Raw genomic sequence first — 22,263 nt, 5'->3', positions numbered from 1 at the left:
TGTTGATGAATTGCAACTTGAAGCCAGATTGATGACATTACTTAATCAATGGAGGTATATTTGCAGCATCCGCCCACAAAATAGTGTTGAAATCCAAGAGTTTTACACAAACCAAGGGAAAAAACAGTAACTTAGTTCGCCCACTTTGCATGCCATATCAACCATTTCATTTTGTAAAGTTATTACATTGTTGACTTTCGATCCAAATTGGCAAGATTGAACTTCGTTTCAGTGTGGGTGACATGCAGACTGCACCTGTGATGCACCACATACACCAATACACACTTCTCGTTCCCTTTTTGTTTTCCTGTTCCTGTGGCTTCTATGACAGTACAGCCTCCCCCTCTTTTCTCTGTACCCCTTAACTATTTATGTCCCTGCTTTATCCCCAGAGCATATGAATTTAGACATTTTTATGTTTTTGTTGCGCTACACCGTCCTCAGGTAGAGTCCAGAGTTACTGTGACCTGTTTGAAAACTCTTTCCCGTCCCCTACTGCAGCTGTCAGTCCCCTCCTAATCGCTATGAAGTCTCACCTGATAATCTCCACTTGCTCACTCTCACTGCCATATTCCCTCAGCTGCCCAGTGCAATGAAGCTTATCTCCAGTTGTGCACTTTACTTAGGACACTGTGACCTACCCTCCAAACCATCTGGCAGGATAGTGCCAACTGACAACGTCCCAATTCCCTCAAATTGATATCCCAACAGCACCTCAACTGACTGACCTATAAGCCCTAGAATGCTTGCGCTTGATCTAATTCCAGGACTGTAAGAACACAAGTAGCAGATTGTGGGCAGAGCAAGCACCTGACTGACCATGGCCAACCCCCTAAACTGGAAAAGGACGAACCACTTGTCTGACTGTGGTAATACCCCTAACTGACTGTAATTTCCCTTCACCCACTAAGGCCTGCTTCCCTTTAGGCTTTCAGACACAGCTATTTGCTTGAAACGTATGCAGAGGGTTTGCCACTTAAGCTGCTATTACAGCCTACAGCTCTAGCTTTGATGTAGCATGATGCCACACAGCAACATGTAGACTCCCATGTGACTGATGTGACTGATTACAGAGAGTGTTCAGTGCCCCCCAGTGACACAAACTGCCTGTCATTCCCATTGACCTAATAAGAAAGACAAGTCACAAAGGTTGACACCCTTTATCTATACAGTGAGGATCCTAGTTACATGGTGAAAGGGAAGAGAGGTTAGAAGTGGCATATAAATAAGATGAATTGGGTCTTTAAGGAGATGCAAATGCATGGAAATCAAGGAGTCACCGCTCAAGGGCAAAGCTCTGAAGACATCATTGAGGGGAAAATTGGGAAAATGTTTCTCAATGTCAAGAATCAGATTTTTCATTCACTGTGTATTTTCCCATCTTTACCCGCTAACTCACCCCAATACCAGGAAGAGAAAAATTCCATCCCTGGAGTCAATCATGTGGTGCATATATGTCTGACGTTGATTACAATTATACAATGACATAATATTACCTTAATTGATGAAAATGCTTTGGTTACTTGATCATAACTGAACTCAAGCTCAATATTAAACATGAACTTTCCTTCATAGTGGTCAGGCTTTAGGAAGTCACCATAGAATTCCCAGCCTCTGACCTGCGACACGGTGGCACAGTGGTTAGTACTGCTGCCTCACAGTGCTAGGAACCCAGGTTCGATTCCAGCCTCGGTCGACTGTCTGTGTGGAGTTTGCACGTTCTCCCCGTGTCTACGTGGGTTCCCTTCGGGTGCTCCGGTTTCCTCCCACAGTCCAAAGATTTGCAGGCTAGGTGGATTGGCCATGCTAAATTGCCCATATGGTGTTCAGGGATGTGTAGATTAGGTGGGTTATAGGGGGATGGGTCTGGGTGGGATGCTGTGAGGGTCAGTGTGGACTTGTTGGGCCAAAGGGCCTGTTTCCACACTGTAGGGATTCTATGATCTATGCTGTTGTAACCACGGTATTTATATAGCCAATCCAGTTCAGATAGGGAAGGAGACCTTACCTGTCTGCTAATATTTGATGGTAAACCAACAGGAATGTGGTGGACTCTTAAATACCCTATGAACGGCCCAGCAAGCCATTCAGTTGCATATAACTGCTATGAAGACTAAGAAGGAATAAATTCAGACGGACTATCCAGCATTGACCTTGGCACTGAAAATGACAAAGGCAAAGCCATCACTGCAACGGCCACTTCACGAGCACATGAACGTATGAATTAGAAGCAAGAATAGGCCAACTGGCCCCAAAAAAAACAGCTCTGGCATTCAATAAGATCATGCTGAAAAGATTGCTTCACATTCCTGCCTACGCATGATAACCTTTTACTCCCTGCTTGTCATGAATCTATTTACTGCTACCGTAAAGATATTCAAAGGTTCTGCTTCCGTTGCCTTTTGAGGAAGAGAGTTCTGAAGATTACGACGTGTGTTTGCACTGACTTCCAAACCTCACTGCCACACACTAACCTCTGAGGTCTGTGCAGCAGCAGGAAATATTAGAGGAAAAATTTTCTCATCTCTGTCTTAATGCGTGACCCCATGTTCTTAAACAGTCATCTCAGCATCTAATATCAGATTTGAATCTTACATAACTATTTGTCTACCAAGCTGTGCTGCATTCCAAGTTACATTATTTATAGATTCGTCCATTGATTCCAAAGGGGTACGCTGTTCTTTGGCTAACTTATTGATTTTCCCCATAAACATAGCTGGCTTTTACAATCTATGTCCTCTTCAGTCTGATGACCACAGCCACCTGCAGGTTACCAACGGATTCACCCATCCTATTTTTGAAATATATCCCTGTACTGACTTAAAATCCTGGAACTCCCTTCTGTACAGGACTATGGATGTACTCTCTCACCACATGGATTGCAGTGATCCAGAAGATCGCTCCCCACTCCCTCCTCAAGGACAATTCAGCCTACAATCCATAAATGATGGAAAAAAAGCCTGTGAAGAAGCTATCTACTAAGTCTTATTCACCTGTTCTTTCTCCAAAACATCGCAAGAGTGTATCCCATTCACTTTCATATGTTTGAAATCTCTAGAAAAAAAGTGCAAAATGGAGTAGTGTTGAATGGGCTGAAGGAATATAATTGATTGCTGTAGAATCTCTGTTTATAATTTGATCCCAAATTTCTAATTTATTTGTGTCTAACCTCCAGGTACAAATGCACGATGTAGTGGAGGACCAGATGTTACAAAAGGGTAAGAAGAAGGTAAGGATTATTGTTTTCATCTGGAGGCATCTTGGCCCACTAAGTAAACAGGATCTTGCTCCTCGTTTCATTTTCCAGTACTAAGACCTCTATTACTCCACCCAAAAGCCTGAGAATCTTCCCACTGGCCTCTAGTGCCATTAATCATAGGTACTTCCTGCCAGTTGAATGAGTCTATGGTGCCAGAATGTCACTGCCCTTTAAAAGGCGCATAAACACTTTCAGAAGTGTATGCTAGTTTTACTTGGTGCTAGCCTTGTACCAAAGCCAAATATGCAACAGAGCATTTAGCCCTGGGTTGCATACCACTATCATGAACAGGAAGCATGAAGGGCTTGGATGTTTTTGCATGACTTTCAATGGACATGCATTGGATAATATGTATCTGTAATTGGCCTTATCAAAGATGTAACCTATGTTGATAGATTGAGATGGGAATCAAGTTCTAAAACTTCCATATTGTCCTGTTTGTTGTCTATCACACAGTTTTTATTGATGATGAAATTTGGATGTTGAAACTTTGCTTCTCTTACCTACAATCTCAGCTTTTTTTTTGACAAAACAACCATTCGACAAATGTTTCCAAGGCTTTATTCAGCCTTGGCAAGGAAGCTTGGAACACCAGCAGCCCAAAGTTTTTGACATGTCATTTGGCTTCTAATTCTTTGTGAAAATTCAGCTGATATAAATTAATCTGAAAAATTATTTTCCCAACAGCTCCAGTGGAACAAATGGCTTTCCTCATCAAACGAAATCATCGCATTCCGTAAAACCTTGTTAAATCCAGTTACAGCCCTTCAGTTTCAACAGTTTGTGTCCCTGAAGGGTGAATTTATGCAGAATAATGTCATCTTCTGGCTTGAGGTTCAAAAGTACAAGGTAAAGAAAATACAGAATCTGATCTTTTGAAAAAGTAATTCAAAATGCAAAAAGCTACTTCCAAATGAATCAGAAGCTTTGATCGCATAAAATGACACAATGTCAGTGGTAAGTAGCCCACAAGTGTCTGAGAATGTGTACTTTCAAATTTATGAATGCATTTTTATTTAATCTGACTGAATATTGTTTATGTAGCCTAAACCACACTATAAAGGATACAGACCCTATTTCTGTGGTTTTTTTCCAACAGGACATGTACCATTCTCAGGCTAGTGAGGAGACTATTCGAAATAAGATCACCTCCATCATTAATTGTTTCATCAATTCCAGCATTCCTCCACCTATACAGATCAATATTTCATCAGAATGTGCAAGAAGTATCATGAATTACAGACAAGATCAGGGACCGTATATCTTCAGAGAAGCACAGGTGTGTGAAGAAAAGTCTGTGACAGACCTTCATAAAATGGCTTAGTGGCATTAAGTGGTAAATACGATTGTTGAGCTGCAAGTAACCATGGGGAAATATGAAGTTGTGGCAATAAAGTTACCTGACTTGAAGAAAGGCAGTACTGGATACAAGAGTGTTCAGGAAAGATGGAGAAGTAAAGAAAGGAGTGGGTGGCATTGAAGAGTGTCCCACTGTGCTGGAAAGAGAAAGAATGATTCAAAGGAGTCAAGAACATAATCTGTCTTGCTAAAGATAAGATGCAGTAAAGGTAGCTTTATATTGCTTGGAGTATTCTACAGGCTAACAGCTGATAGAAACAATTTAGAGGAACAAATTTACATAAACATTTCAGAGAAGTGCATGAATTAAAATAGTAATAGAGAACTTAATTATTCAAACATAGACCCAAATCATCCAGTATCCATCTTACCAGAGATTGCACTGTGTGTGTTGGGACCCCACTGAAGACCTGTTACATGCATGTGCACTGAAATTGCCCACAAATTTTAACCTTCTAATTATCCCAATTCCACTGCTCGGGATCCTTTGTGAAAGTCTCTGACAATGAGCTCTGTGTGAGAGACTTGAGCCAGATTCTTGGCATTTACCTGCACACTTACCCAAGATGTACTGCACTTGGTAACACCTGGTTTTATTCAGCGATTATCCAGGGTATCTGAGCAAGCGTTGCTGGTGATTCCCATAATCACTGACTGACTATCTCTGTGACTTGATCAGACTTCCCTCCAAACAACTAGACCCTGATATGACTAAAACCCCACGTGACCACCCCCACGACCCACCAACTAATCCCCACATGATTACTCTTATGACCCAATCCTATGCTTGACTACCCTCCACTCGACAAACCCCATGACCTAACCTAAATAACCCTTCTTCTGAATATCCTCCTGACTCGACCAAGGGAAGGCAATGGTCTACTGTGATATCACTAGACTGGTAATTCAGAAATTCAGCTAATGTTTTGGGGACATGGGTTTGAATCCTGCCACAGCAAATGGTGGAATTTGAATTCAATAAAAAAGTAACTGGAATTAAAAATTAATGACAATCATGAACCCATTACCAATTTACTTCAGTGAAGTAAATCAGCCATACTCACCTGGTTTGCCCAACATGTGACTCCAGACACACAGTAATGTGGTTGACACTCAACTGCCCTCTGAAAATCAATCAGTACGAAGCATAAACAAAGAAATGAAACCAGACAGACAATCTGGTATTGACTTGGGCACCGAAAACGAAAACAACAAAAACAGCCCTGTCGATTCTGCAAAGTCCTCTTTACTAACATCTGTGAGATCTGTTTCACAGACTAGTCAAGTGACAGCCTGTGATTGTTTGTAAGGTATGTTTCTGTGACTATGTCCCAGAAACCACCATCACTTCCCCAGATTTGTCTTTTCCCACAGACAGGACAGATCTAGCAGAGGTGATACTGGTATACAGTCAGGAGGGGGTTGCCCTGGGAGTCCTCAACAATGACTGAGGACCTCATGACGTCAGGTCAAACATGGGCAAGGCAACCTCTGGCTGATTACCACACACTGTTCCCCCTCAGCTGATGAATTAGTACTCAATCAATGAAGTATGATATCTCTACGTGTTTTGAGTTTAGAAAGCTATATGGAAAGTAAATTGTGAGCAAGACATGCAAAGGCTGGCAAAGAATAGGGACTGGGCAAGATGGATATAATATGAGGGACCATGAAATTATCTGCTTTGGCAGGATAAATGGAAAAGATTAATATTGAGATGGAAGCAAATGATGGGATTCAGAGCGATTTTGGTTCCTTTTATATAAATCATAGAGGTGTAGCAAGCAATTAGAAGGGCTAATAGTATGCTAGCCTTTATTGCTGTGGGAGGGGAGGAAGGGGGTTGGGCACAGTAAGGTCATCTTGCTACAATTGTGTAAGTCTATAATGAGACCACACCTGGAATATTGTGCACAGTTGGAGATTGATTACCTAAGGACAGATAAACATACCTTAGGGATAGAACAAATTGGAGAAATTGCATAATACATTCTCTGAAGATTAAAGAATGAGAGGTGATATGACTGAAATGTAAAAAAAATCAAAATCTTGATAGAGTAGGAACAGAGAAGTTGTTTTTTGCTCCTGGCTGATGAGTTCAGAACTAGGTACTAATCTCATAATAATTATCAGCCATTTAGGAGTGAGATGAGGTGAAATTTATTTACTCAAAAAGTTATGGATCTTTGGAAATCTCTATTCAAGTAGACTCTTTCTGCTAAATCATTATGTAAATTCAGGCTGAGATTGATAGATTTTTGAATATTAAGGGAATAAACAGTTTTGGGAGCAAGGTGAGAAACTGCATTTGATGTAAAAATTCAGTCAATTCAATTGAAGAAGCTCAAGAAGACATTAACTTTTTGTTATTCTGATTGCTAACACTCTTATGTCCTAATGATACCATTTAATATTAATTGGAATGTCTGGATGCATATATTTGAAACAGTTAATTTTAGAACCTAGCATTTGATACAGGTGTATGAGTCAATAACTATCAATAACATAACTGGTATTATATTGTTTCAAAAGTAACAGGATTTCCCTTCACAGCTGACAGTATTTGACCTTCTCTTCAAATTATGGCCGGACTTTTTGAACTTCCGACATAGTGTTGCCGATGAGAGCATCCTGCCAACCTCGGAAAGAAAACTAATGAGGAAATATAGAAGTGTCAAAAAGAGCATAACATCAGAGAGCTCAGTGCAGGTGATTTGTCAGAATTATATAAGCTAGAATGGTAAACTAAAATGGAGCACAGAAGATGACCATTCAGTCATTGAGTAATAAATGCTGGAAATCATAGTGAGTTGGACAGCATCCATGGAGAGACAGCAAGCTAATGTTTCAAGTGAAGATGACTTTTCATCAGAGCTGACGAAGAGTTATCTAGACTCCATAGATGCTGTCTGACCCTGTGCTGTAATTTTCTTTGTTCTTTATACATGAATGGGCAGGGAGCAGAGGGATACAGATCCTTGGAAAATAGGCGACAGGTTTAGATAGAGTATCTGGATCGGCGCAGGTTTGGAGGGCCGAAGGGCCTGTTCCTGTGCTGTAATTTTCTTTGTTCTTTGTTCTTTGACCCGCTGTGATCTCCAGCTTTTGCTACAGATTCCAGCATCTGCAATAATTTGCTTCTACATTCAGTCATTGAGTCTGCACTCTCTGAAAAAGCAGTCAATTAGGTGCACAACCCAGTTTTTACAAAAAAATTCAAGTATGTTTTCCAATCTCTTTTCAAAACTTACCATTAAATCTATTTCCATCACCTCATCAGTCTGTGCGTTCCAAATCTGGACACAAATTCCACAAAAAAAGCTTTCCCACACGTCTCTCGTTTCTTTCACCAATCACCTTATAGCTATGGAGTCGGCTCACAGAATTATTAGCACTGAAGGAGGGTATTTGGTGCACAATGCTTATGTCAGTTCTTTCCAAGCGCAATTCTGCTAATCCCTTTACTTCACCCTTTCCCTGGCAGCCCATGTGTATACAACTCCCTTTTGAAAGTTACAGTTGACTTAGCCTGTTCAGTTAGTTATGGCAGATCATAACCACATTCTACATAAAATGTCGTTTCTCATGCCAACATTCGTTCTTTTGCCATTCACTTCTGTTTCTTAAGACCATAAGAACCAGGAGCAGGAGTGGGCCATCTGGCCCTTCGAGGCCGCTCCGCCATTCAATAAGATCATGGCTGATCTTTTCATGGCCTCAGTTCCACGTACCCACCCTTTCACCATAACCCTTAATTCTGTTAGTATGCAAAAAAATTATCTATCTTAGCTTTAAAAACATTCGAAATGAGGACGTCTCAACTACTTCACTGGGCAGGGAATTCCACAGATCCATAAACCTGTCGGTGGAGAAATTCCACCTCAATTCAGTCCTAAATTGGGTCCCCCTAATTTTGAGGCTATGCCTTGTTCTAGTTTCACTCGCCAGTGGAAACAACCTCCCTGCTTCTGTCTTATCCATTCCCTTCATAATTGTATATGTTTCCACACGATCCCCACTCATTCTTCTAAATTCCAATGAATATAATCCCACTCTATTCAGCCCCTCCTCATAAGCCAACCTACTTAACTCTGGAATCAACCTAGTGAATCTCCTCTGCACCCCCTTCAGTGCCAGTACATCCTTTCTCAAGTAAGGAGACCGAAACTACATGCAGTACTCCAGGTGTGGCCTCACCAGCACCCTATACAGCTGTAACATAACCTCCCTGCTTTTAAATTCAATCCTTCTAGCAATGAAGGACAAAATTCCATTTGCCTTCATAATTACCTGTTGCACCTGCAAGCCAGCCTTCTGTGATTCATGCACAAGGACACTCAGGTCCCTCTGCACAGCAGCATGCTGCAATTTTTTACCGTTCAAGTAATAGTCCTTTTTACTGTTGTTCCTACCAAAATGGATGACTTCACATTTATCAACATTGTACTCCATCTGCCATACCTTCACCTATTCACTTAAACTATCTATATCCCTCTGCAAACTTTGCTCTACCACTCATCTTAGTGTCATCCACAAACTTTGACACACTACACGTGGTCCCCAACTCCAAATCATCTATGTAAATTATAAACGATTGTGGTCCCAGCACTGATCATTGAGGCACACCACTAGTCACTGATTGCCAATCAGAAAAACACCCATTTATCCCCATTCTTTGCTTCCTGTTAGTTGGCCAATCATTGATTCATGCCAGTACGTTGCCTGTAAAACCGTGCACTTTTATCTGATGCAGCAGCCTTTTGTGCAGCACCTTGTCAGATTCCTTTTGGAAATCCAGATACACCACATCTACTGGGTCTCCCATTGTCCACCACGCTTGTAGTGTCTTCAAAGAATTCCTGCATTCTCACATTGAGAAAAGAATCTCTCAATCCATTTTTGTCCAGATTCATGATTTTGAACATTTAATCAAATCTCTTTCTCAGCTTTCTAATTACTATAGCCCCAGTTTATCTAACCTACTCATATAACTGAAGTACCTTATTTCCTGGAACCAATCTTGTAATGTTTTTGAAGTGTCTCCAGTGTCTTCAGTTCCTTGATTGCATGAGCACAACGAGTTGAGGCCGAATTATTTGTCTTATAATGGCTCACCATAACTTCTTTGCCTTTACACTCTAGGCACAATTCATAAAATGGAATGACATATGCTTTTTTTTAACCATATTTTATACCACCTTAAATGATTTGCATCCATATTTGCCTAACTGTGTTGGTTACCCCACCATCTTTAGGATTGTACAATTTAATTTCCATTGTCTCTTTTAGTTCTTCTTCCCAAATTGAATTACTTGCTTCAGAAAATCATCTCTCTCTGACCTTTACATAATTACTGTTCCAGTGAATACTCAGGTTATTGAAGTCCTATATCACGACTACTCCATTGTTTTGCACTTCTCTGTAATTTCCTTGAAAATGTGTTTCTCTATCTATTTCTTACGAGTTGGAAACACTTGCACAGTGATGTAATGTTTCCTCAATTGTTTATTAGCTCTAATCAAGTAAATCTGTAATTGATCCTTTTGGATATCCTATATCTCTGGCACTGTAATATTCTCCCCAGTCAAGACAGCCACCCTCCTCACTTTATTCTCCCATTTGTTTCCAAGCCCTGCCTTCTTTGATCCAGCTCTCTTGTTTTTATAACAATATGTTTCCTTGTGACTTTCAGTGTCTGGAGCTTGGCAATCTTATGCACCATCTATTGATATACTTGTTTGTACAGTATTAAAAGAAGCCCTTCATCATTTAAACCATATTGCATCCTGTCTCCCTTCGACTTCACCTAATACGTTACTGTTGTCTATTCTGGCCTCTCCCAATTCTTTGTTCACCTGTTTTTTTTCTTGTCTGATGTAACATCGCCCCTGCCTAGTCGGTTCATAGTCTCTGCAATATCACAGGCAAAGTACCCAGCAGGTATAGGGAGTGTGGGGTGGGGAGGGGATGGCCTAGTGGTACTATCGCTAGACCGTTAATCCAGAGATCCAGATAATATTCTGGGGACCCGGGTTTGAATCCTGCCACGGCAGATGATGGAATTTGAATTCAATAAAATATCTGGAATTAAGAATCTAATGAAGGCCATGTGTCGATTGTCGGAAAAACCCATCTGGTTCACTAATGTCCTTTAGGGAAGGAAACTGCCATCCTTACCTGGTCTGGCCTACATGTGACTCCAGACCCACAGCAATGTGGTTGGTTCTTAACTACCCTCTGGGCAATTAGGGATGGGTAATAAATGCTGCCTAGCCAGCGACGCCCTCAACCTGTTAATGAAATTAAAAAAAGTAAAAAAAGGAAGTACGTTGTTCCTAGCCCCATTGAAGTACAATTCAACTGACCTGTACTGGTCTGAGCTCCCTCAAACCTGGTCCCAGTATCCAAGGAAACTAAATGTCTCCCTCCCACATTATCTCTGCAGCCATACATTCATCTGCTTTATTGTTGTACATTCACTAATTTGTGGCACAGAAAGTAATTTGGAGATTGGTTCTTTCGTTCGCCTCCTTCCAAGTTGCCACATATCTGCCTGAGATTTTATTTTGCTACCTCTGTTGTTGACATGGTTACATTAAGTAGAAATGCTGGCTGTTTATCCTTTCCCATCACAGTGCTTTGCAGCCAATCAGTGCCATTCTTGAATTCTGGCATCTGCTCTTGTGTTCATGGGTCACCGCTAATCTCACTGCATTTTTCAAGAGTTAAGTTACATGAAGAGATGACATGATATCAGATTGTATGCCTGGAATTAGAAGGTTAAGGAGTGTTTTGATTGAAGTTCTCAAAAGATTAAGGGGAACAGATAAAGAAGGTAGATAAACATTATTTCCTCTGCCCGGGGCTGCGGGTATAGTTTAAACATGACAGCCAGACCTTTTAGGGGAAGAATTAAGAAACACTATTCAATACAAAGGACGGGGAAAGCTTAGAACTCTCCTCTGCAAATGGGAATTGATGCTAGCTCAATTTCAATGTTTAATTGTGACCTTATTGATGTTTGTTGTCCAAAGTTATGGAGGGATATAATTCAAAGGTGGTATATGAAATTAGGCCACACATCACCCATGATCTCATAGAATGCTAGAACTAGCTCAATGGGCTATCCCTTTGTCCTGTCAGTGCACTGCCCAAATACAAAGAAGGATCCCATCCCGAAATGTCAACCTACCTGCTCCTCTGATGCTGCCTGGCCTGCTGTGCTTCTCCAGCTCCACACTGTGTTGTCTCTGACTCCAGCATCTGCAGTTCTTGCTATCTCTGAGTGATCTACATCCTAGTATCACAGTGTTTGTACAGTATTAAAAGAAGCCCTTCATCATATCCTGTGAACTTATGAATAATGTAATCAAGTTTTATGAACATGGTTTGCCCTGAAAAAATATATGCTGGCTCTCTTTTACTAGCCTATACTTGACCAAGTGGTTGTTAATTTTTGCCAGATTATTGTTCCAAAAAGCTTTCCCAGCATCAATAGTAAACTGCCAGGTTTTTCTGTTCTCCCATTTTTGAACAAAAGTGTAACTTGCACTCATCCTGTACCTAAGCAGGACTGGAAAATTATAATCAGAACCACTGCAATTTCTACTCTCTCATATTTCAGAACCCTGAGAGGACGTTTCAGGATGCACTGTGTTTGAATTTTGTTTACGAGATCAAGATGTAAAATCAGTTTGGAATATTAGGGGAAAGAAGTCACTAGTGGGAATGACCTTCAGTTCCCCTAAAGTGATCATAGTATGAAACAAAGTATGTAAAAGAAATATTAAGGGCTTGTGATAAACCGATGACAGTAGTCATGGGTGACTTTAAATTTCATATAAACTCTAAAAATCAGATTGGCAGTAGTAGTTTAAATGAGAAATTCATATATGGCTTTTGAGATAGTTTCTTAGAGCAGCACATTAGAACTGCTGAGAGAGCATGTTCCTTTAGACCTGGTATTATATAAAATGTGACAAGATTACTTAATGACCTCATTAATTAAGGCACCTCTGTGTAGCAGTGACCACAATATAAATTGAATTTTATATCCAGTTGAAAGGGAGAAGATTAGGTCTAAGACAAGTATTTTAACCTAAATAAGGACAACGATGTGGTCTTGAAAATTAAGCTAGTTAGAGTGAACTCACATATTAGATTGGGAATAAATCAAGGTGACAATATAACAGACATTTAAGGGAATATTTCAGAATACTCAAGAAAGTATATTCCAACTATGAAGAAAAATTCTAAATAGAGTACCCACTGTCCATGGAAAACTAAAGACATTAGGAAATGCATCAAATGTTAAGACAAAGAATATAATTGTTCAATGATGACTGACAGGGTAGATGATTGGTCAGAAGATAAAGAAGGGCAGAAAGTAACTTGAGTGTTAATCAGGTGAAAGGAATTAGAATATAAGTAGCAGATGGCTAGGAATCTAAAAATGGATACTGACATTTGTATAAGTATTTTAAAGAAACAAAAATAAATATGTTGGTCCTCTAGTGAGTGAGAATAGGGAGTTAATAATGGATAATTTGGAAATGGCAGATGAAATGAACAAATATTTACTTCTGCCTTCACTAGCAGATACAAAATAAATTCTGGTAGTAGCTGTAAATCAGGAAGTGAAGGGTAAAGAGGAACTTCGTGAAATTACAATCATGAGGGAAGTGGTATTATGTAAACTGATGGAGCTGCAGCTGAAAAATCTTTGGGTCCAGGTGGACGTCATTATAGAGTCTTAAAAGAGGTTACTAATGAGTTAGTAGATGCATTGGTGTTAATTTTACTAAATTCCATCGATTCAGGAAAGGTGTTTTGGACTGGAAAATAGCAAATATAACCCTTGCATTCAAGTAGGCAGAAAACAGAAAACTACAGCCCAGTTAACTTAATATCTGTCATGGGGAGACCATTACAATTGACCATTAAAGAAACTTTGACTATTCACTTAGACTCAAGATGATCAAGAAAATTCAGTATTTTGTGAAAGGAAAATCATATTTAACCATTCTATTGGAGTCATTTGAAGGAGTAACATGCTGTGTGGAGAAGGAAGCATATAGATACACTAGACCTGGATTTTCAGAAGGTTTTTGATAATATGCCATATCAAAGGTTATTGTGGAAAGTAAAACCTCATTGATAAGGGGGGAATATATTGTAATGAATTGAAGGTTAACTAACTGGGATAAAGTATGCATAAATATTTCTTTTTCTGCTTGGCAGGATGTGATGAATGTACTCCTGCAGGGGCTATGCTGGGGCCAAAACATTTTATAATTTGCATCAATGACTAAGATGATGAGTGAAGGCAGGTAGCTAAATTCACAGATATTGGATGTTGGAACTTATTTGACAACTGTATTTGCAATTCTTTTCCTCAACACAACAGGCAGAGGTAACATAAATAAATCCTGGGTCAGTAAAAATAAATCAGAAAAGCCCTTTCAGATATGCCAGGGAATATAAATAGGTTTAGTCAGCGAAAAGGTTGAGAGCCTTTCGGCCAAAAAGCTTCCTTTATACAAACCTATCTTATCATCTTGTATCATGTAATATTGCAGATGAATTATTTCATTTCTCATACTCCACTAAGTTGTTGGTGTTGGTTATTTTTCTATGAGAACTGCTGAGTTTGAAGGATGAGCGCCTTACTATAGAAACATTTTTTAAAAGAGCAACTAACATTGGCATACAGGTGCATTTCTTAAATATATGTGACTCTGACATCCTGAGAATGAATATGAAAAGAAAAATCAAATGTTGCACCACCATATGACTTCTGCCAGTTAGTAGGGCAGTCATAGAGGCCTGATAATAAATATGTCATTTCCGATTGATGTTGTGATAGACTAGATCAAAGTTATGAAAGTCCAATGTAATTCCCATCTCTGCCAAGTGAAATCCCAAGGAAGAGGCACAGTTGAATTTTAAAGTATTTATACATTTAACTGCATTGTAACTGTACCACCTGAAAATTGTATTTGCATTTCTGTGTCAGTCACTGAAAATAGCTGTATTTGGTTTTATTTTATAGGATGTTCTGCTGGGTGCAAATGAATTACAATTTGAGAGCAGAAAGTCCAGCATAAGTCAACTATCTGAGAAGAGTGAAGATAGTGAACAAAAGAAACTATAGGTAATATAATTAAGAATGGCTGGAAACACTTAGCAAGTCAGGAAGTGTGTAAAGAAGATATAGAGTCATCCTTTCAGGTTGAATGTGGAGCATTTATGGGTGGGAAGGATGGAGGTAGTATCGGGAATGGGGCTGCATGGGAGGAATGGGGTGACGGTGGTAAGTTGATGGAGGGGTGTTGGTGCTTGGGATGGTGTCAGGGTGAGGCAATTGTCAATAGGGGTATGTGACCATTGTCATTGGGAGGGCTGGAGTGTTTCAATGCTGGAAGGGGTAAAAGTAAACAATGTCGTGGGTGAAGTTGCATGATTATTGTGGGGAACGGAGGAGTATGAACTATCAAGACTGAGGAATGGTGGGTGAGCAATTATCAGGGAGGTGGGGGAGTGACAGTTGTCGGGTATGTGGAAATGGGGTGAGCATAGTCAGTCATGCAAGAAGATGGGTAGCAATTGTTGGGAATAGTGGGAGAAGAGGGTAACATTGTCAGGAGTGTGGGAGGGAGGTGAGAAATTTCAGGGGTGAAGGAGAAAGCATGAGCATTTTCAAGGGTGCAAGAGGGACGGTAGCAAGGACGGAGGTGGTTGGGGAAGAGGTTGAGCATTGACAGGTAGGGGAGAGAGAGTTAGCAATGTCAAAGGTGTGGGAGAGAGGGTGAGCTTTGTTAGGGGTGGGGGAGAGAGGATTGAGCATTTTCATGGGGTTAGTAGAGAAATTGAGGCTGTGGCAAAAAGACAGGACAGGAGTTGATTTGCTGTTCCCTATATCGGGTACAGACACAATGGGCTGAATGACCAAGTTCTATGTTGCAACTCCATGTGTATGAGAAAGAAAAGCAATGGATCCCTTGGGGATCACTGTCTTTGGGATCTACCTGGTCACCAGACTGTGAATAACCAACAAAAAACTCTCTGTCCTTCAAACATTCTTTTTAAATTCAAGCTGACCCTACATTATTTGAGACTTTTTCAAAGTTTTCTGATATTAAGTTTAATAATTCAGTTTTTCTTTAAATTTTCCTTGAGGATTGCAGGTTTGTGTAAATAAAAACAAATCAATATATCTTCTTACTACTCTGTTTATTTTTCTGTCCAACTGTTCAACAGTACTCTGCACCCCATGGGGCCCTATTTTTCTCTTCTTTGGCTTTCTCCTCCAGTTCATGTAAGACAACATTGTACTAGTCATTTCCTGCTAGTCTGTGCAGTTTTCTTGCCCTTGTTCTCTCAGGTAGTCCTGAAAAAACATTTTCCATTAGTGAATGTTTGTGGGCCTTCATCTGGAAGGTATTTGTGTAAATTGAAAATTCTTTATTTAAAATTATAATAAATAGGGGTTTAACTGCAAAAGCCCATTCCACTATTTAATAGGATCGTGATTTCTCTGACTATGATGTTAACTGAACTTTGCTGGCTTCCCCTTGCTTTTGTTGATCAAAATTCTGTTTTAAATATATTCAGTAACACCGCTTTGATTGCTCTCCAAGGAAGATAATTGTAAAGACTAACAACTCTGAGACAAGAAACTCCTCCTCATCTCTATCTCAAATAGAAAACAACATTTTTAAAAGTATCAACACAGTGTGGAGTTGGATGAACACATTAGGCCAGGCAGCATCAGAGGAGCAGGAAAGTTGATGTTTCGGGTCAGGACACTTCTTCAGAAAGTAAACTTTTCAAATGTCTGATATGTTAAGATCACAGTATCTTCACAGCCAAAATCTTGAAATAGACATCATCAGCAAAAATATCATTCCAAAGCATTTCAACAATATATATATATAACTGAACTATTCACCCTTACATATCCACTTAATGCCTGTCCTGCAGGTATATTTGCTTGTCCCAGTGGTCATTCTTAGAGCTATCCCAAAGGCTGCCCTATGGCTAGTGGAAGGCTAACTTCTTAACAATAGAGTAAGAAAGACTGAGTAGCTCCTATGATGCTGCTTGGCCTGCTGTGTTCATCCAGCCCTGCATCTTGTTGTCTCGGATTCTCCAGCATCTGCAGTTCCTACTATCTCTGAGTAGACATATATTCTGGTTCTTACTAAGGGATCCTTTTGCTACTTGATCATTTAACCTATTTTCTCCAGCATGTCTGTACTGAGACCTATTTGAAGGATAGAACCATATAAGACACAGAAAACAATGTATTTAAGACATGTTTGTAAGCCCGTATTGTAACATGCTCCTGATTAGACTAGGCATTAGAAACTTCGAAGAATGTTAATGCTTTGTGCCACTCAGACACCAATATTTGAATTTAGTTGATTTTAACTATCTTTCAATCTTTTTGGTCAGTTATTTAATGGAGACATGCCAACTGACACATAACAATGAACCTTAGCAGGAAAATAACACATTCATAAGGCTGCTACCAATCTCCTGTGATGTTAATCATTGTAAGGTGGAAAACAATGCCAGAGTTGATTTTAAGGACCACAGCCTGACATAAATGCAACATCAAAACCCTGAAAATAGCGTTGGGTCTAATGTTTGAGCTGACTCTATATTATGGTCTCTCACCTGAAACAAATGGGTATTTTGGTCACCCATCTACTTGTACTAAGATAACTTGAAAAGAACCAATGTAAATAGGGTGGTAAATGGCCCAACAACATCTTCAGGTTGAAATCATCCCATTTGTGCCATTTATTACAACAAATAAATTTACTTACTGGTGATATAGATTGGTAGGAGTAACCATATCTTTGTTCTGTTTTTACAGGAAACTAAGCCAAACTAATACAGGCTGACAACTGAAAATAAACTTGACTAACCTATGAATTAAAGTAACTTTTCACCTGAATGAAGCACTTCCATTTTTTTCTCTCTTAAAACACACACAGTCCCTCAAAATTATTATCTTTAACTGATTGTTTTGATGTTTAAAAAAAATGGTGAAACTCCCTCACTGAACCATTCATTTTTACAATGACTCTGGAACTGAATCTCTGATCTGAAAGTCCTCACAGGGAGTAGTGTTTGCAAAGGCTGCACTGTTGAGACAAGCTGAAGCTCTAATCCAGAGCATCCCAATCTGCCTCTCATGAGATAAAATATTGGAGTCCGAAGCTCTGAGGCAGCAAGATTACTTGGGATTGATTTCTGGCAGCCTTAAGATCCCTTTTAAATGCTTGTGTTTCTTTTCCCCTATCAGTGTGCATGGACTAATCCACTCATTACAGCTACTCCAAATAAGACCTGTGAACAGATAAGTTTTTTCTGAAAAGCTCTGCCTTTCCAACATTAAAGCAGGGAAGCGAGTAATAGGGAGTGGGAAATAGGGAACAAGGGTGGGGAATACCGAGGTTGGAAGGAGATGAGGGTGCTGAAGGGGCAGGAAAACATAGAAACATGTAAGAGCAGGAGTAGGCCTTTTGGTCCTTTGGGTCTGCTCAGCCACATGATCATGGCTGCTTATCCAACTCAGTATCTAGTTTTCTCCACATATCCTTTGACCCCTTCAGTCCAAAGAACCATATCTACATCTTTCTTGAAAATCTTCAATGTTTTAGCCTGTCAGAGAGAATTCAGGCTCACAACTCTGAGTAAAGAAAGCTCTTCTCATCTTGTCCTAAAAGGCCCTTAGCTTAGACTATGACCCCTGGTTTTAGACTCCCTGTTCCTCAAAAACATCCTTTCTAGATCTACCCTGTTCAGCCCTGTTAGTTTATAAGTTTCTATGAGATTCGCCTCTCATTCACCTAAATGCAAATGAATATGGTTCTAACTGATCCAGTTTTTCCCAATACATCAGTCCCACCATTCCAGGAATCAATCTGGTAGACCTTCTTTGCACTCCCTCAACAGTCAAAAATTCTTCGTACTCTGTCAATAGCTGAAATAATGTGGGGGAAAGGGTTTTCATGAAGGAAGTAGGAGAGTTAGGGGTTGAAGGAGAGAGATGAGGGGACAAAGATAGAAGATGGGATAAGAAGGGGGTGAATGGGGGTTGATTAAGGGGAGATGGGGTGAAGGAGGTGGGAACAGTGGTGTAGATGTGGAGAAGATGGGGGTAGAAAACAAAGGAGGAGGAGATGGGGCAACAGGTGCGTGAATTGGGGGTGAACGAGGTGGAAGATGGAAAGTGATTGGGTGAAGGATGTGGCAAATTGGAGTGAAAAGAGGGAGGAGATGATGTGGGTCAAAAAGAAGATATGGGGGCAAAGAATGGGGAAACAGCTGGGCGAAGGTATTTGTAGTGTCCATAGAGAACTGATTTCTGATGATACAGGTCAACAGACAGCGAATTGTAGATCTGCAGAAAACTGCTGCAGTGGTATCTAAAGCCAACATGCCAGTGGTAGTCAGGGACAACTCACCTAAACAGTTTAATAATTGTTTTGTGACACAAATTGCAGTCTTCTGGGGAGCTTGTCCAGCAGCGGTAAACATCCACTCCTAATGATACAACATCTTCAATTCATTTCAAGATATTTGAGCACTGCGTATTCTGAAAAGTCACATCTGACTCAAAATATTAACTCTTTTCTTATCCACAAATGATGTGGATATGTTGGTGTAGGACTGGGGTGAACAAGGTCAGAAATCACACGACACCAGGTTAAAGTCCAACAGGCTTTTTTGAAAACACAAGCTTTCAGAGCCTAAGAATTCTGTGTCTGATACTACCTCTCTCACTAACACCTGAAGAAGGAGTGAGATTCCAAAAGCTTGTATTTACAAATAAACCTGTTGGACTACAACCTGGTGTTGCATGATTCCTGACCTTCTCCACAAATGATGCTAGGCATACTGAATTCTTCCAGCATTTTCAGGTTTTAATTCAGATTTCCAGTATCACAGCATTTTATATGTATTATTGTCCTACTATACCATATTTCTGCTTCTACATCTGTTATTGCATAACCTGAGTTTAACCAGTTACTTATTTTGTCCTTACTGACTTTGGAAAAAAATTGACAAGCATGCAGAAAATAAGTGCATACTTTAAAAGAGCTAAAACAATTTTGACATTGTTCCAGTAACCTGTTAAATCTTCCAGAATCCTTTTCAGGATTCATGTAAATTCCTGCTCTAGTCTTCTTTAGCAGTCTCCCTCCAGCATGCACAAAATCATTATTCAATTAAGCCTTCTCATGGGAAACCCAGTGAGATCAACCTCAGGTCTGAAGCAGCAACCACTGCTAAAATCCTGTGCTGGGTTGTACATGATCCTATGCTTTAATGTAGCACCATTTATTTAAAGATGAACACCATAAGCTGTGAGTTCAGCTCTATTCTTTTGGTGCAGTTTAATCCGTGATAAGATAATCCATTTCTTAGTCAAATTGATTCCAGGAGTTAGTGATCCTAACAAGAATTAGAGCAGTTCTTCATAATTTTTTTTCCTACTGTGACTCCATTTTAAAACTTTTAAATTGTCAGCTCAGAATGAGAATGGGACTTGGAGGTTTTGAGAGCTGTTTGGGGTTGGTGGTGTTCTAAGAGCAGGAAAGAATTGTGAGCATGGGTGAGGGTTTGCAATGCTATTTTGAAGGCTGTAAACCTGGCTCGCATTGAACACCAGCAACCAAAAAAAAAGCTTCACTCCCCAGCCCTGCACTTTTCCCTCTGACCCTCCCGCTTACTGCTTCTCTCCCTGATTCTGTCACTCACCATCTGCCTCCCACTCACTGCCATTCCCTCCCAACTCACTGCTTCCCTCTCCTGAACCCTTCCTATGAGTGAAAGGTCAGGAAAGGGGAAGTGCGAGATGAAAGGAAAGGACTGAGTGACAGACGAAGTAAACAAAGGAGTGAGGGACGGAATTGGCAAGTGGAAAATAGTTAGCAGCAGGCCACAGGAAAGACATGTGGCCCAGGAACCATATAGTGAATATCACTGGATCAAACTGAAGTCTGCAAAATGGAAGCAAACTCTGACAAATCTCACAATAACTAGCCAGACTACGGAACAGATCGAGATTTATAATTCTATCAAAGTGATCCATTGCAACAGTTCCAGTTGGACCCTACTGTGTCTCCACAGTGATCATTGTTGCCTTGAAGGAGGTGGAGTTCACAATGACAATTACTCATCCTACAACCCCACTGGAAATTGCGAGCCACAATTTAGCCAACCCTGTGGTACAGGTTCTGAGTTTGCTTAGTATTGTAAACTGTGCATCAATAGTAGATGAAGTCAATATTAAAGGTGTTAGTTGAGGCAGTGAACAAGCAGCCAGCAGATGGTGCCAAGCTTGAGAGTTGCTGGAGATGCACTGATTCAGGTGACTGAGATGTACCCCATCACACCTCTGATATTTGCCTGGTTGGGCAGCCTTTGAGAGTAAGGAGGTGAGTTACTCACAGCCTTTGACCTGCTATTGGAGTTACAATATTTAAAAGTCTGCTCCAGTTAAATAGTAAACTCGGGATGTTGATGGTGGAGATTTTAGTGATGACAATACCATTGAACGTCAAGGGAATAAATTTAGATTCGGGAAATATCAGCATGGTTTTTGTGAAAGGGAAATTCTCTTTAATAAATTTATTAGAATTCTCTTAAGAAGAAACATAGAGAACAAAGACTTTGCATAGATGTGTCTTTTTCGGATAGTAGGATGTAATGAGTAGGGTCCCACAAGGGTCTGTGCTGGTCATTCAATTTTCATATCAAAATGGCTTTGGTAAAGAGATCAGAAACATGGTGGCTAAATTATTGGATGGCACTAAGATAACTGGGAAAGTATATTGTGAAGATGATAAAACAAGGATGAGAACTAATATAGATAAGTGGGCAATAATCTGGCAGATGGAATATGGAGAAATATGAAGTTAATCCCTTTGGCAGGAAAAATAAAGGTGTAGAGTATCATTTAAATTTAGAATGACCGCAGAATTACAAAGTATAGAACGATCTGGATTTCTGGTGTAAGTCACAAAAATTTGCTATGCAGTTACAGCAAGTGATTAAGGTAAATGGAATGATGTTCTTTATTATGATCAGAATTGAACATAAAGGTGTTATATAGGGCATGTTGAAACCATATCTTAAAAATTAAATGCAGTTCTGGTTTTCTTACTTAAGGGTGTAAATGTATTGGAGGTGATTTACTAGATTGATATTTTGAATTAGCAGATTGTCATATGGAGAAAGATTGGATAGACTGGACATGTTTTCATTGAAATTTGGAAGAACAAGTGGTGACTTGATTGAAGTTATGAGATGCTGAATGGTCTTGCCAAGGGATGTGAAAAAAATGTTTACTCTGGTTGGTGAGTCCTGACCTAGGGGCACAGTTTTAAAATCAGAAGTTGCCCTTTTAGGACAAAGATGAGAGGACTTCTTTTCAGAGAACTGTATGACTCTGCCTCCACTACCTGTTGAGGTGAAGAGTTTCAATGTCATTAAATGGTTGTAGGGTGGATGTCAGTACATTCTACTTACACAAGGGAGTCAAATGTTATTGGAGGTAGATGGAAACGTAGACTATGGAACACAAACAGATCAGCCATTATCTTACTGAATGGCAGTGCATGCCT

At 40.0% G+C, this 22,263-nt stretch overlaps 1 protein-coding gene across 1 annotated transcript in view; it reads left to right on the top strand.

The window, feature by feature from the left end:
* Nucleotides 1–17,582, top strand: part of LOC109921548 (regulator of G-protein signaling 22-like) — a 104,936-nt gene extending 87,354 nt beyond the window's left edge. The window contains exons 17-22 of the mRNA XM_048595621.1: nucleotides 3,176–3,229; nucleotides 3,947–4,108; nucleotides 4,359–4,538; nucleotides 7,172–7,327; nucleotides 14,670–14,771; nucleotides 17,502–17,582. Of these exons, the coding sequence (XP_048451578.1) occupies nucleotides 3,176–3,229; nucleotides 3,947–4,108; nucleotides 4,359–4,538; nucleotides 7,172–7,327; nucleotides 14,670–14,771 (654 nt within the window). The 3' untranslated portion in view covers nucleotides 17,502–17,582. The remainder of the gene's footprint in view (nucleotides 1–3,175; nucleotides 3,230–3,946; nucleotides 4,109–4,358; nucleotides 4,539–7,171; nucleotides 7,328–14,669; nucleotides 14,772–17,501) is intronic.
* Nucleotides 17,583–22,263: the final 4,681 nt, after the last annotated feature.

This window comes from Rhincodon typus, chromosome 4 (assembly GCF_021869965.1).
Source record: "Rhincodon typus isolate 14 chromosome 4, sRhiTyp1.1, whole genome shotgun sequence".
Taxonomy (NCBI): domain Eukaryota; kingdom Metazoa; phylum Chordata; class Chondrichthyes; order Orectolobiformes; family Rhincodontidae; genus Rhincodon; species Rhincodon typus.
This window is presented reverse-complemented; position numbering and strand designations above follow the sequence as displayed.